Source organism: Tasmannia lanceolata, unplaced genomic scaffold (assembly GCF_043159265.1).
Source record: "Tasmannia lanceolata isolate RefF3 unplaced genomic scaffold, GAP_Taslan_0.1 ptg000015l, whole genome shotgun sequence".
Lineage (NCBI taxonomy): Eukaryota > Viridiplantae > Streptophyta > Magnoliopsida > Canellales > Winteraceae > Tasmannia > Tasmannia lanceolata.
Window position 1 is genome coordinate 8,365,255 of NW_027518692.1, and position 14,239 is coordinate 8,379,493.

Here is a 14,239-nt window from a genome sequence, read left to right on the forward strand (position 1 = left end):
TGCACTTTATTTGAAGTTCCTGAACCATTCTTGCATTTTCCCAAAATCTGGAAAAATTGTGAAAATACCCCTCATAATTTCGGAAAATGATATCGGAACCATGGCTTTAAATTTTGACCAAAATCCGAAATTTCGGATTTCCCGAATCCCATTTTTCACTAAATACCAAATTTCGACCGAAATTTTCTTTTTTGGATTTATTTTTTTTAAATTGTTACAAAATTTCGGTCCGAAATATCGAAATTAAATTAAATACTCTTTTTAATTTCTTACCAAATTTCGGTCGAAATTTGGGTTTTCCCAGGGACCAAAACCTGTATTTTAAACCATGATCGGAACCAAGGTTTAAAATTTCAGTTTCGGTACCCGTTTCGGACCTTGAAATTTCAGTCGAAATCTGGTACCAAACCCGAAACTAATATTTTATTCAATATTAAATTCGGCCGAAATTACCTAAATGTCGGTCTAAATTTCGGTCGAAATTTCGGTGAAATATTAAATTAATATTAAAAAAAAAGATTTTTTGGGTCAAATTTTGGAAAAACCAAAATTTCGACCGAAATTCCGAAATTTTGGTCGAAATAAATGACCGTTTCGGTTTTTACCCATTTCGGTGTCGATCTCCATCGAAATTTCGGACAAAAATTTCCGATTCCGGTCGAAATTTAAAACCATGATCGGAACAACCTCATTTTGGTATTTTAACTAGAGAGAACATTTCCTACACACTTGTGTAGGTAAGTTACATACACACTAGCTTAAAATACAGTGGGGGCCCACATTGTTTGGGTGATCCAAACCATTCATTTGAATGATCCTCACATAGATAGGGTGTCCACTAATGTGGGCCCCCACTGTATTTTAAGCTAGTGTGTAGGTAACTTACCTACACAAGTGTGTAGGAAATGTTCTCTCTTTTAACTAACTCACCTTGTCCGTTAACGTGTAAAAAGTTCCCGAAAGGTTGGGGAATGTCTTTGCAAATTCTCAAATAAAACGAGTGAAAATAGAGGAGAAGACAAGCTGAGTTTGTGTAATCATCAAAATCCGGTAGTGCTGATTTGTACGAATATTAAAACACAGTTGTGTTAATATCATTTCCCTGACCAAAAGAAGCAGGAGTGGGGTGAATTAGCAGAATGGGAATGCTCATTAGTCATTAAAGAAGAGAAGGACAAGTTATAGGGTGCGAATATCAAAGTGTCACTGTGCTGAAAGGGGGGCTTCGTTTTGCTAGAAAAGAGACAGGGAGAGAGACGGAGAAAGAGAGAGATCCAGTCTTCTTCGCCGGCAACTTCGCCGGAGCTCCGACCTCACCCACCTCTATATTTTTTTTAATCTTCTCTGCCCTTCCTCTCTTCAAACCAATTCTAGCCTCAGCCTCCTACCATCATTGAAACCCATTTCCTTCACAATACCACCATTGTTACAAGTCCCCACTATCTCAGTCATCATGCCCTAGTTCCGGCCGATCTCATCTTCTGTCAACCCACCACGGCCTGGCCATCTCCATTGACGTCGTCATCACCACCTTCCTTCACTTCTTTCAAAACTTCCCCTATTTTGCTTCTCAAACCCTAGATCGGCAAAGGAGTTTCCTAGAACACTTGGATCAAGGAAGAACAAGAAGAAATTCAGCTACCTTTGCTCAAAACCCAGGTAATCATCACTTTCTTATTTTTAGCTCGTGAATGGCATGGAAGAATTTAGGAAAATTTGGAATGTTGGTATCTTATTCACTATGTTATCCAAATTTTTAGCATGCTGATCAGTTCTCTATCCCTTTACGAAATCATGTGTTAGAAGCCCACGCTCCCCCTCGGATTGTTTGATACATTTTCCGTAATTTTGTCTCCAATGTTGAAGTCTGAGAGTGTGTTTTCATCTTTGTTTTGGATTGGGCTTACCCATGCTAGATGCACATATATGTTGAAGATACCTTTCGTCAAGTTGTGGATCGAACTATAGCATGGGTCTGTGTTCATAAAAGTGTGGCATCGTAATGGGAAGTGTGTGACAAGTTAAGTTCGTTCACTTCTTAAGAACAGTGATACATGAATCAAGGCTTCTTCCTTTTGTTTTGGGTATTAATTTGTCTCAGTTTTAATTGTAGCCCAGACTAGATTTGTGAGATCAGTCAACATCTCCACTCTATGTCATTTTCTTGGGTTTTGTTAGCTTCACAGAATGCGCAAATCATGGTTTTAAATTTCGGTTTCGTTTCGGCCGAAATATTTCGGTTTCGGTGGAAAACGAAACGAAATTCACTGTGAGTCGGAAAAGTACCAAATTTCGCCGAAATATTTCGTTTCGGTAAAATTTCGGTGAAATTTCCGAAATTTCACCTTCGGAAATTTCGGTAAAACGTTTCGGAAATTTCCGAAATTTCACCGAAATTTCAGTGAAATTTTTACAAGATTTCGTCCGAAATTTCGTACCGAAACCGAAACCGAGATTTAAAACCTTGGCGCAAATTGGTCTGCACGGCTGCACAAAGTTGGTCATTACTCTTCATTTGGTGTTGGATTTTCAACAGCACATGAGTAGTTATCACCTTCTGATTTAGGTTAAGTCATTCTTTTGAGAACTTGCAAAGAGAGTCCTAATAATTCCCTTCTTTAGAGAAAGACGAAACAACTTAGGTATAAGTATCAGGACAGAGTAGTGCCCATGTTTGCTCCATTGGTCGAAGATATTGGCATTGTCAGGCTTCTGCATAATTAGTTATGTTCCATGTATTCGGTTTGTACATTCTACATAATTAGTTATCTTCCATGTTACAACTGTTTCACAAGCTCAGTTTGTCTTTCTTTCATCACTTCATCAGTTTAGGACAGTTATTTGGGGATTGCAAAGAAGCATGTGGCAGCCATTAGAATGATAAATGATAAAATGATCAGTGCAATAGGAAGTGCATGGTTGGAGTAATGTTATTCTTCTTCACACTTCATGTCTGCACTACTATACTTCAACACTAGCACTCTTAGGCTCTGGAATTTACTCAAAATTGGCCTGAGTGTCGAAGTGGCTGCTCAGAGCCACAACTCTGGCCCACTAACGCTTTCACTGTGAGTACAAGGTCACAGGCTCTACCAGGCTGTCCAGGCTGTCCAGGCTAGACCAAGCAATCAGATTTCGGGCACTATCAGATTAATATCTCATGATCCGACCGTTCAATCACAGCGAAATTTTAAGGGCAGGGCCATATGATGGAGAGGAACACATTGTTGTTCCTTGATCTCCGGAAAAATTGCCAGAAACATGAGATTTCCGGTAAAACACGTGTTGAAGGTGTTGAAACATGAAAATTGAAGGTTTAGGGTTTTTCTTGCAAAACCCCAACACTGCCGCCCTAATTTAAGATGTTTCTGTTTCAATCTCCTCGTTTATCTTCATTTTATAAGTTATTCTGATTATTCACTTCCTCGACATCAGTTAATTTAGTTTTTCTAGCCCTTTTCAATCTCCTGGCTTATCTTCATTTTATAAGGTTGTCTAACTTTTCATTTCCTAGACTTCAGATAATATAGTTTTTCAAGCCCGGATAGGGTTGTCGCTGAGATGTCATATTATGAAGGGGTTTTGTAGTCTCTAAAATGTTTATCAGAGTAAGATCTCAATTATATTAATATTTTGTTTGATGCCATTTGAGGAGTAAGCTTTCCCGAGTAACTTCTTCCAAATCTAATTATGCATTCATGATTTTACTATCTGTAAATGATAGTCAAGAGGGCATGTTTATTTATTTATTATTAGCTTTCAAGAGGGCATGGTTGCATCCCAGTTTCTCGGGTAGGGTAGCGTAGGGTTCTCAAAAACCTGACCTGCCCGACCCAAGTTGCAACCCTAGTTAACATGGTATCAGAGCCGTAGGGTTGTGGTACCCTAGGGACCACCATCTTCTTCTTCATCTCCAAACCTTACGCTAATTTTTTTGGCCTTTTTTTTCTTCTCTTCTTCCCCAGCCACCTCTCGCCCAAAACCCAAACCCAAACCCCTCGACCCCACCTCTCTCTCTCTCTCTGCCTCCCCTAACCACCCCCCCCCCAACCACCTCCCACCCCTCGCCTCTCTCCCTATCCCCCCTCTCTGCTAATCCCCCCCTTTCCGACGACCCCCCAACGCCTCTCATCCCTCGCCTATCTCCTTATCTCCCTACTTCACCCCCCCCCCCACCACCTCCCTGCTACCCCCAACCATTTCCCCCAACCTCCCCTATCCGCCTTCTGTTTTTCCGACACCCCCTGACCCCTCCTCCTTTTTCCCGCCCCCCTGTTTTTCTTCTTCCCGGCACACCACCTCTTCTCCCCTTCATCTCCTCTTCTTCCCCACGATCCTTTCTCTCCCTGAGCAATTCCCTACGCTAGGTCTACTCCTTCCTCATGGTTTAGATCTCCCTTGGATCTTTAACACCTTATCCGCGGCGCTGATTCTTGTTCTATGGCTCCATCATGTCTCCTTGTTGTTTTTCTCTTCATCGGAGCTGTGCCACCTGTCTTGGGCTTATCTAGTTGTTCTTCGTCCTTCGTGTCGTGTTTGTGGTTGAAGTCTTTCATCTCCGTTTCTAGCTATGGATTCTCCCATCATTGAGGATCCTTCTCTTGGACAGGCCCCTACAGTCCCTGTTCATCCCAACCCAACGGCTTCTTCTTCGTCTAGCCATTCTTCATCGGTGGATTGCTAATTCCCACCGATAACTTCAGTCAAATTAAATGGGTCCAATTATATGAATTGGAAGGTTGCTGTGGAGACTTATCTCATTGCTAGACGGAGGTCTCTCTCATTCGTCGTGATCCTCCCTCCTCCTCTGATCCCACATATGACAAGTGAGAGCAGGACGATGCTCTTATTCGCACACTCTTATGGCAGAGCATGACCACTCAGATTGCTGGCACCATGATGTACCTTCCGACCGTCAAACGTATTTGGGATCATACCGTAGTTATCTATTCTGGAGTGGGCAATCTTGCTCGTATTTGTGCCACCTATTCATAGTGGATGCAGCCCTGGCGTGGTGACACTCCTCTTTTCACATACTACTTGATAGCGCTCACACTCTTCTTATTCAAATGCGAGTTCCTAAGCTTAATTGGGGTGACGCCATCCTCACTGCCTGCTTCTTTGCCAATCGGCTCCCTTCCTCAGTTCTTGATGGTGATTCCCCTTTCGCTGTTTTACACCCCGACCATGATCCGTTTCCTCTCACTCCTAGGGTCTGGCTGTGTGTGCTTTGTCCACAAGCTTGGCCTTGGTCTAGATAAATTGGATCGCCGGGCCGAGCGATGTATCTTCCTTGGTTATTCTCGAACTCGGAAGGGTTATCGATGTTACAGCCCTCGCCTGCGTCGATCCTTTGTTTTTGCTGATGTTACATTTTTTGAGTCGGACTCTTATTTCCTGACACCTCCGAAGAGTCCTCCCACTAGTCTTGAACCTGCCCTTCCGCTTCCTGTTCCTGTCCTTCCCGTTCCTAAAGTATGCCCCTCTTCACCCTCTCCGTTACAAGTTTCTGGAGATGTTCCTATCTGTGAGCCCTCTTCTCCAGTCCAGGTATCTGAGGCTCCTCCTCCTACCACTAGGAAGACATATTATCGTCGGCCCAAAGCGACAGCCCCTCACTCTACGCCTGCGCCAATGTCCTCTCAGCTGGAGGTCCATACTACCACCCATCAGTTACCTATCCTTCCCTCTCCTAGCATTGCTCCAGATTCGCCTATTGCTTCTCGTATTGCTTCTCGCACTTGCCCGCATAGCACTGCTCATACTGTTTCATATGTTTTTTCATATGACTATCTGACTCCTATGTTTCGAAGTTTTGTGTCCTCCTTGTCACCGGTCTCTTTGCCGAAGTCATTACTTGAGGCTCTTGATGATCCTGGTTGGCGTGCGGCTATGGATCTTGAGATTGAGGCCCTTCAGACCAATCAAACATGAGACTTGTTCCTCTTCTTCCTGGAGCTCGACTCATAGGTTGCAAATTGGTTTATGTTGTCAAACATTTACCTGACGGGACTGTAGAGCGCCTTATGGCACATCTTGTTGCTAAAGAGTACACTCAAACCTTTAGCGTTGATTATACCGAGACATCTCCCCTGTCGCCAAGATCCCCTCTGTTCGAGTTCTCATCTCTCTTGTAGTCAACCATGGATGGCACCTGCACCAGCTCGATGTCAAGAACGCATTTCTTCATGGTGAACTTACTGAGGATGTTTATATGGAGCAACCTCTTAGTTATGTTGCTCAGGGGGGATGTCAACCTCAGTATGTCCGTTGAAGTGATCTATATATGGTCTGAAGCAGTCCCCTAGAGCCCGGTTTGCAAGATTTAGTTATGCTGTCATGTGCTTTGGCATGAAGCAATGTGCAGTTGACCACTCAGTATTCGGTCATCAGTCTGCTGCTGGTTCTGTTCTTTTGATAATGTATGTTGATGACATTATCATTACAAGTAGTAATTCAATGGGGATTTAGAAATTGAAGACCTTCTTGCAGAAAGAATTTTCCATCCACCAAAGATCTGGGCCGTCTTAGGTACTTTCTTGGCATAGAGGTTGCCTACTCCACTAGAGGCATCTCCCTCTCACAAAGAAAATATGTGTTGGATCTTCTTGAGGAGATTGGTTATCTTGCGGTGAAACCTACTTCTGTTCCTATGGACCGAAATGTGAAGCTTCTTTCATAAGGAGATTTATTAGATGAACCCTGGCAGGTACATGCGGTTGGTTGGTAAACTTAGATATCTTACAGTCACTCGCCCAGACATATCATTTGTTGTTGGCGTCGTCAGCCAACATATGAGCTCACCACGTACTTCACACTGGGCAGCTGTGGTTCAGATTCTTCGCTACTTAAAAGGAACGCCAAGGAAAGGCCTCATATTCAAGAAGTATGGGTATATCCAGTTGGAAGGATTTTTATGATACAGATTGGGCAGGATCTCCAGCAGATCAGAGATCAACTACTGGATATTGTACTTTAATTGGTGGAAATTTAGTATCATGGAGAATTAAGAAACAGGACATCGTTTCCAAGTCCAGTGCCGAAGCAGAATACAGAGCCATGTCTCATACGAGTGGAGAACTTATTTGGTTGAGGTCTCTCATATCAGAGATTGGTTTTATTCCATCTTCTCCAGCTCAACTTTATTGTAACAACAAGGTTGTGATCCATATAGCTACCAATCTTGTATTCCATGAGAGAACCAAGCACATAGAGGTTGATTGTCATTTCATTCACCGGAGAATACATAGAGGCGAGATTCATGTTTCCTACACTCAATCCATGGACCAACTAGCTGACATCCTCACTAAGCCCTTGAGTAAAGGAAGATTAAATGATATTTGTAACAAGCTTGGAGTGTATAATATCTACATTCCAGCTTGAGTTGGAGTGTTAGATGTGTGTGTTGAGTAAATTCCTAAGGGCATAGTGGTCTTTTATGTATGTTCTGTCCTTTATATAAATACATAAGTGAAGGAGAGCATTCCCTAACTCACTCTTTTCTCCTTTCCTTCTCTTCTTCAACAGTTAACAGCGGGAAATGATATGAAGTAATGAAACGGATGCGAAAACATTTCATTTTACAATCTTTGGAAGTATATTGTGTATCCTGCCTTTATATATTTTCTGTTTCACAGAACCTCTTCCTTGAAAGTTACTGAGCTTGTATATCTGTTCAAATTTTTTTATTGGCATGCATTAGTGCACTTGAATTTAATTTCAGAATCTCCTTGTTGAATAGCCTATTCTCCCCGGTTGGAATAGGTGGGTCAATTCCCTCCCTTAGAACTGTACTTGAGAGTTTCCTATCTCATATGGCTTGGCTCAGCAGTCAATTCTTTTGGTGTCCCATATTAATCTAGAATATCTAACTGAATGAGAGTTTTTGTAAATAGATCTGATTTTTTTATTGAGTTAACTAGAAGAGGAGGTGAAAATTATGAATTTGAAACTCTAATATGGATCCTGCCATTTCTGTATTTTTTTAATTGATCTAAAGGACTTTATTTTGGCGCTGCTTCCATTTTTTGTTCTACAGACTCTTTCTTCCAGCACTATGAGTACCCCAGAGAAAAATGGAACATATGAGATTCCACAATGTCAGGAAAACAGCCAAGAGCATCTCAAGTCCTCCTCAAAGAAGGAACTTCTTCGGAAATGTTTTGAGAAAGAAAGGAAACATTTAGGCTCATCAAAGTGTAAAATGACTGACCAACTTGTCAAAATGAGTACCAAAGGATGCAAGAATCAGGAGTCTAGGAAGCAACAAAAGAAAGGGGAGCATCCCGTTAGACTCCCATCAGTTGCAGAACAGTGTACAGATGCCGGTTGTCCTAACACATGGATCTGTAAGAACTCTGCATGTAGGGCAGTCCTAACCTCAGATGACACATTTTGTAAGAGGTGCTCATGTTGCATTTGTCATCTATTTGACGATAACAAGGATCCCAGTCTTTGGCTGGTCTGCACATCGGAATCTGGGGAGTGTGATTCGTGTGGGTTGTCTTGCCATATTGAATGTGCTCTCCAACGCCAAAAAGCTGGGGTTGTCAATCTTGGACAGTTGATGCAACTAGATGGGAGTTACTGCTGTGCGTCTTGTGGCAAAGTCTCGGGAATAATTGAGTGAGTAAAAAGTTGCATTTCATGTTCAAAACTGTATAAAACGCTGATTGTTTAGATGAGTTTGAGCCATAGTTCTTTCTTTTTGCAAGTTGTGTTTCTCCATTCTTATAACATGTTAACTCAAAAAGGGCAATGACATTCTAGTGAGTAGTGACAGTTTCTTATAATCTTTGTCACAATTATCGTTCTCGGGAATTTCTCGGCAAGGGAAAATTTTGGGATATATATATATATATATATATATATATATGAGAAAACTGTTGGTGCGCCTAAGTTGTTATAGCGCCTCCCATTCGTTTAAATGTTTGGGTCCCGCTGGGTCTCGCTTAAGCACACCAATGGGAGGCGTTATAACAACTTAAGCGCACCAAAAAAATGGTGCGCTTAAGCTCACCAACAGTTTCTCTCTCTCTCTCTCTCTCTCTCTCTCTCTCTCTCTCTCTCTCTCTCTATCTATATATATATATATATATATATATATATATATATATGAGAAAACGGTTGCTACACATATGTGTAGAGAGTTCTCTACACACTAGCTTAAAATACAGTGGGGGCCCACATTGTTTGGGTGATCCAAGCCATCCATTTTAAAGGCCCTCACATAGATAGGGTGTCTACAAAAAATCAGATCCATAGGATCATCCCAACCCTACGATTTGTGGAGGTAAAATGGATTCTTTGAACCTTCACAAATTAGTCCATTTTTTGCCTCCACAGTTCGAATGGTTAGGATGATCCTATGGATCTGATTTTTTGTGGACACCCTATCTATGTGAGGGCCTTAAAAATGAATGGTTTGGATCACCCAAATAATGTGGCCCCCAATGTATTTTAAGCTAGTGTGTAGATAACTTATCTACACATATGTGTAGGAACCGTTTTCTCATATATATATATATATATATATATATATATATATATATATATATATATTGGGTATATATAGGGGGGAATGATAAAAATAAAAATATTAAAAAATATCGTAAAAATATCGCAATATGATCGTGGTAAATGATTAAAATGAAAATATTGCTATATTTTTTTAAAGGGAAATGTTATCAGCACAACCATGTATTAATAATTGCACAAATGCAGCATATATTTTCTTTTTTAATTGGCTTGTCAGCCCTTTTTGGGAACGATCATGACCTTTGACAGCTCGCTAAATAATAAAAGATAAGATGTGTTTGTGCAAATATCAAAAATTGGTTGTGCTGATAACATTTCCCTTTTTAAAATCTCAGGATTATTTTGGAATTTTATTTATCAAAAATATTTCGATATTATTGTTGTAAATGATTAAAATCAAAATATTGCTATACTTTTAAAATCTTGGTCTACAGAAGCCCTAGGGAGGGAGGCGGGTTCCCTCTCTCTCTCTCTCTCTCTCTCTCTCTCTCTCTCTCTCTCTCTCTCTCTCTCTCTTTGTATGGGAAGGAAATGGAGATTTTACAGAAGGAGAATCGATCGATGAAGGAGAATATAGAGGAACTGAGATCAAGAATCACGGCAAGAAGTCACCGGGAAAATGAAGTGTCAGGGGAGGAGATGCCGGAGATTGAAGATTCTAGGGTTGAGAGTTGGGGCAAGGAGAAGAACGGCTGGGGTGTGGACGGACGAAAAGAAATGAAGCTCGGTGTGTTTTCCGGCAGTGCTCTGACGGCTGACATTGGGGAGGAGTTGACGAGGGCAATAATCTCGTCTCGCCCTCTCTCTCTCTCTCTCTCTCTCTCTCTCTCTCTCTCTCTCTCTGTCTCACCCCTTTGTTGGAAAAAGTTGAGCCATGGAGGCTGGTTTTGGAACCGTGGAGGCCAGATCTGGAGTGTGGCTCTTCTGTGGAGGCCACATCTGGGGCCATGGAGGCCGGATCTGGAGCCGTGGGGGCCGTGAAGCCGGATCTGGAGTCGTGAAAAAATGGGGAGGTTGCCGGAGGCTGTGGAAGGCCGTGGGTTGCCGGATCTGGAGCCGTGGAAGGCCGGCTATAGGCGGTGCGAGGCCGTGGGTTGTCGGATCTGGAGGACGTGGGAGGTTGTGGGTTGCCGGATGTAGCAATGGGGTTGTCGGTTCTGGTCGTAGGAGGCCGTGGTCTTCGGAATCAAGATCGTGGGTGGTGGCCTGAGGATGGGCTTGGTGGCCAGTGGCAATGGAGGTTGTTGGATTATTGAAGACAGTGGTGGTGGGTCTGGTGGCTGAGATTCCTCCGGTGGAGATTTTTTTATGATTATTTTTTTTTGTGTGGAGGAGATGTAGGAGTGACTGGAGGTGGTCACCGTGGAGAAGGAGGTGGTCATCAGCGGGGAGGTTGCCGGAGAAGACCACCGGCCCAATCTCTCTCTGTGATACTGCACCCAAAAGTGATGGGCTGGCATACGATATGGCTATCGTGCACGGTTTAGGGGCGCACAATAGCTCTAGGTCCTCGAGCGGGGTATTTGAAAATCGAACTCGCCAACTTGAATGTGGTGGAGAAGTCTGTGTGACATGGCGAACGCGCATCCTGACTTCGTGGGGCCCCACAATTATGGCACTTTTGTTGTATTCGATACAAGTTAGCTATTGGGTAATGTAATGGGTAGCATACAACATATATTTCTACTGTATGTAGAGGGTGGGACTGTTGTAGCCTGTTAGGGGTCATCTTGTCCCTTATTTGGCACTCTTTGGAATAATAAATGTCAATTTTCAAAAAAAAAATCTCGGGATTATTTGGGATTGTCGTTTTATCAAAATGTCGTGATAAAATCGCTATATTTTGAAAATATCGGAGATGTTTGTGACATTGCTTATAATAGATGGTGGGTTCCTTAGAGACTGATTTTATTGCTGATGGACTATATCCTGCAGATATTGGAAGAAGCAACTGGTGATAGCCAAGGATGTTAGACGTGTAGATGCTCTCTGCTATCGCATATCCTTGAGTTACAAGCTTCTAGATGGTACTTCCAGGTTCAAAGAGTTGCATGAAATTGTGGGAGATGCTAAGGGCAAGCTCGAAACTGAGGTGGGTCCCGTGAATGGTGTTTCGGCCAAGATGGCACGCGGCATTGTCAGCAGGCTTTCTGTTGCTGGTGATGTTCAGAAACTATGCTCTCTTGCAATCGAGAAGGCAGATGCATGGCTGAACACCAAGTCTCATGCTAACCCAAATTACAGAGGTAAGCTTAGACAACAATTCAATCATATTTACCTTTCAGGTTTTTTTTTAAAATATATATGAAGTTTCACACTTTTATCGAATAAACTCGAGTCTGTGTTTTGTTGTATGCAGAGGATTCACTTCCTGCTGCTTGCAAGTTCCAATTTGAAGATGTGACATCTTCGTCTCTAGTAATTGTATTGAAAGAAACATGTAACGCATCATCTGATAATATCCAAGGTTACAAGCTTTGGTATTGCAAGAGCCGAGAACAACCACACCACGGGGATCCCATTTGTGTCTTTCCAAGAGCTCAGAGAAGGATTCTAGTATCGAATTTGTTACCATGCACTGAATACTCCTTTCGAGTTATCTCATTCACGGATTCCGGTGACTTTGGCCACTCTGAGGCCAAGTGTTTCACCAAGAGTGTGGAGATAATCCATAAGTGTACCAACCCAACAGCGGCCGTAGATCATAAGAATGAAAACTCAGGTGTCGAAGGAAGCTCTTCCAGTGCAAAGAGAGAGCCCAATATCACAAGAGTTGGGTCCTCTGGTTTCAAGGTCCGAGACCTAGGAAAGATCCTGCGTTTAGCTTGGGCCCAAGAACAAGGTTGCTTTGATGAGTTTTGCTGTGCTGACTTCGAAAGATGTTGTGGGAATGGTGTGATGAAACCCGAAACTTTTGAAGAAGACCGACCTCCTTTTGTTTCACGCGGGCTTGATCTAAATGTTGTCTCGGTGCCAGATCTCAACGCGGAGCTCACTCCCCACCCAGATGATTCTAGAGATGAAGATATAGGATGTACTTCAGAGCGGATCATGGAAGCTGAAAATGATATCAATTCTCGAGGAACAGATCAGAATGGTCAAGATAGATCAAATGGTAGTGGTGACTCTCAGACTTTCACAGTTAGGGGAATCAGAGACGTGGAGTCCCGGACAAAACTGTGCAGGAAAAGAACACACAGTGTAAATGAGGAAGCATTTGATTGTGATAGCACTTTAATTAACGGGTCACCATTGCGATTCTCAGGTGGGTATGGTCGGTTGGATGAAAACTATGAATACTGTGTGAAGATCATCCGGTATTTAGAATGTGGAGGTCATGTTGAACAGAATTTTAGGATGAAGTTCCTTACTTGGTTTAGCTTGAGATCAACTGAGCAAGAGCGTAGGGTGGTGAATACCTTCATCCAAACTCTGATTGATGACCCAAATAGCTTAGCGGGGCAGCTGGTTGATTCGTTTTCGGATATCGTATCTAGCAAGAGACCCCGCAATGGTTTCTGTAGTAAGCTGTGGCACTGATGTGAAAAATATTGAAGGGAAACATTTAAAGGGGCGGTGTATCTCGCATTTTTCAGGAAAAGAGGCCATTCTGGCTGTATTTTGAGTATGAGGAGCCAAGGGTTTTGAGCTCAGGTTCGTATTTCTTCACATTTTTCAGTAGGAAATGAGGCTATTATGTCCGTATTTTGAGTATGAAGATCTAAGGGTTTTGAGCTTAGATTCGTATTTGAGTACACGTTGTCTACGCTCATGTGTGTACTCTATATCGCGCAATGTGTAGATTTATTGGTGTGATTGCGGGGCTGAGGTTTTGAGTCTGCCCGTGGAGATGGTTTTTTATTATTTTACATTGAGGCATTGTGGAAGAAGAGAGTTTTTTTGTTTTGAAGGCTCTGTCTCTTCTATGCATTGTGTTGAAGTACTTAAAATTTTTCAATTTCATCTCTTAATTATTGGAGATGGATTAGATTGTGGTGGATGTATAATTTCTTTCATTAATGCCATGTTTGTGAACAAGTTCTTGTTCCTCTTTTGCTGGTTGAAATGGTCTTTAGAATAACATCTTTGAAATGACGGTGGAAGAGATGAGGAATGAGCATTGGATTCCTTAATTTAATGATTTGGATTAAATTTGCATTTAAGCCATGTTCGTTTGAGATTATGACAGCCGATAGTGGGTCATTATTTTAATCCCAAACGAACAGAATTTTGAGTCCAACAATCAGTTTTGGGCCCATAATCGATTCTCAGATTTTGGAGATTTTGTGATGTGTAGAGGTCCTTTTTAATATTTTAGGGGATTTTGTCATGTCCTAACCAAAAATATATTTACATTTTTTATAAATGGCAAATACATCCTATTTTGGTACTCGGCATTTGACAAATATTAGTATGGTTATTTGTGACGCTTATGTGAAGAGATGAAAGTGCGGGAAGCTATCCAATTAAAATGACTAAAACGCCATTATTTTCCATGTAAATTTACAAACTAATGGCTTAATAAAACCAATGCCAATCAAAGTTCTATAGATTTTGGATTGATTTTCAGATGGTTAATGGAACTTCTCCATATTGGCTTGGTCTCATCCGGCCGTTGATGATGCTGCTACTTGTTTGAAATTTAACCTTTAAAGAAGGACATTTTTGTCATTTAAACCCAAAACCCAACCGCCTTATTTAG

General features: G+C 41.9%; 1 protein-coding gene across 1 annotated transcript; it reads left to right on the plus strand.

Annotated features, from left to right (window-relative positions):
• The first annotated feature begins 1,179 nt into the window (after positions 1-1,179).
• Positions 1,180-13,518, plus strand: LOC143893135 (VIN3-like protein 1). Its single transcript, XM_077398118.1, has 4 exons — positions 1,180-1,659; positions 8,039-8,625; positions 11,473-11,783; positions 11,897-13,518. The coding sequence occupies exons 2-4, from the start codon at positions 8,057-8,059 to the stop codon at positions 13,075-13,077; spliced, it is 2,061 nt and encodes a 686-aa protein (XP_077254233.1). The 5' UTR covers positions 1,180-1,659; positions 8,039-8,056; the 3' UTR covers positions 13,078-13,518.
• The last annotated feature ends 721 nt before the right edge of the window (positions 13,519-14,239 follow it).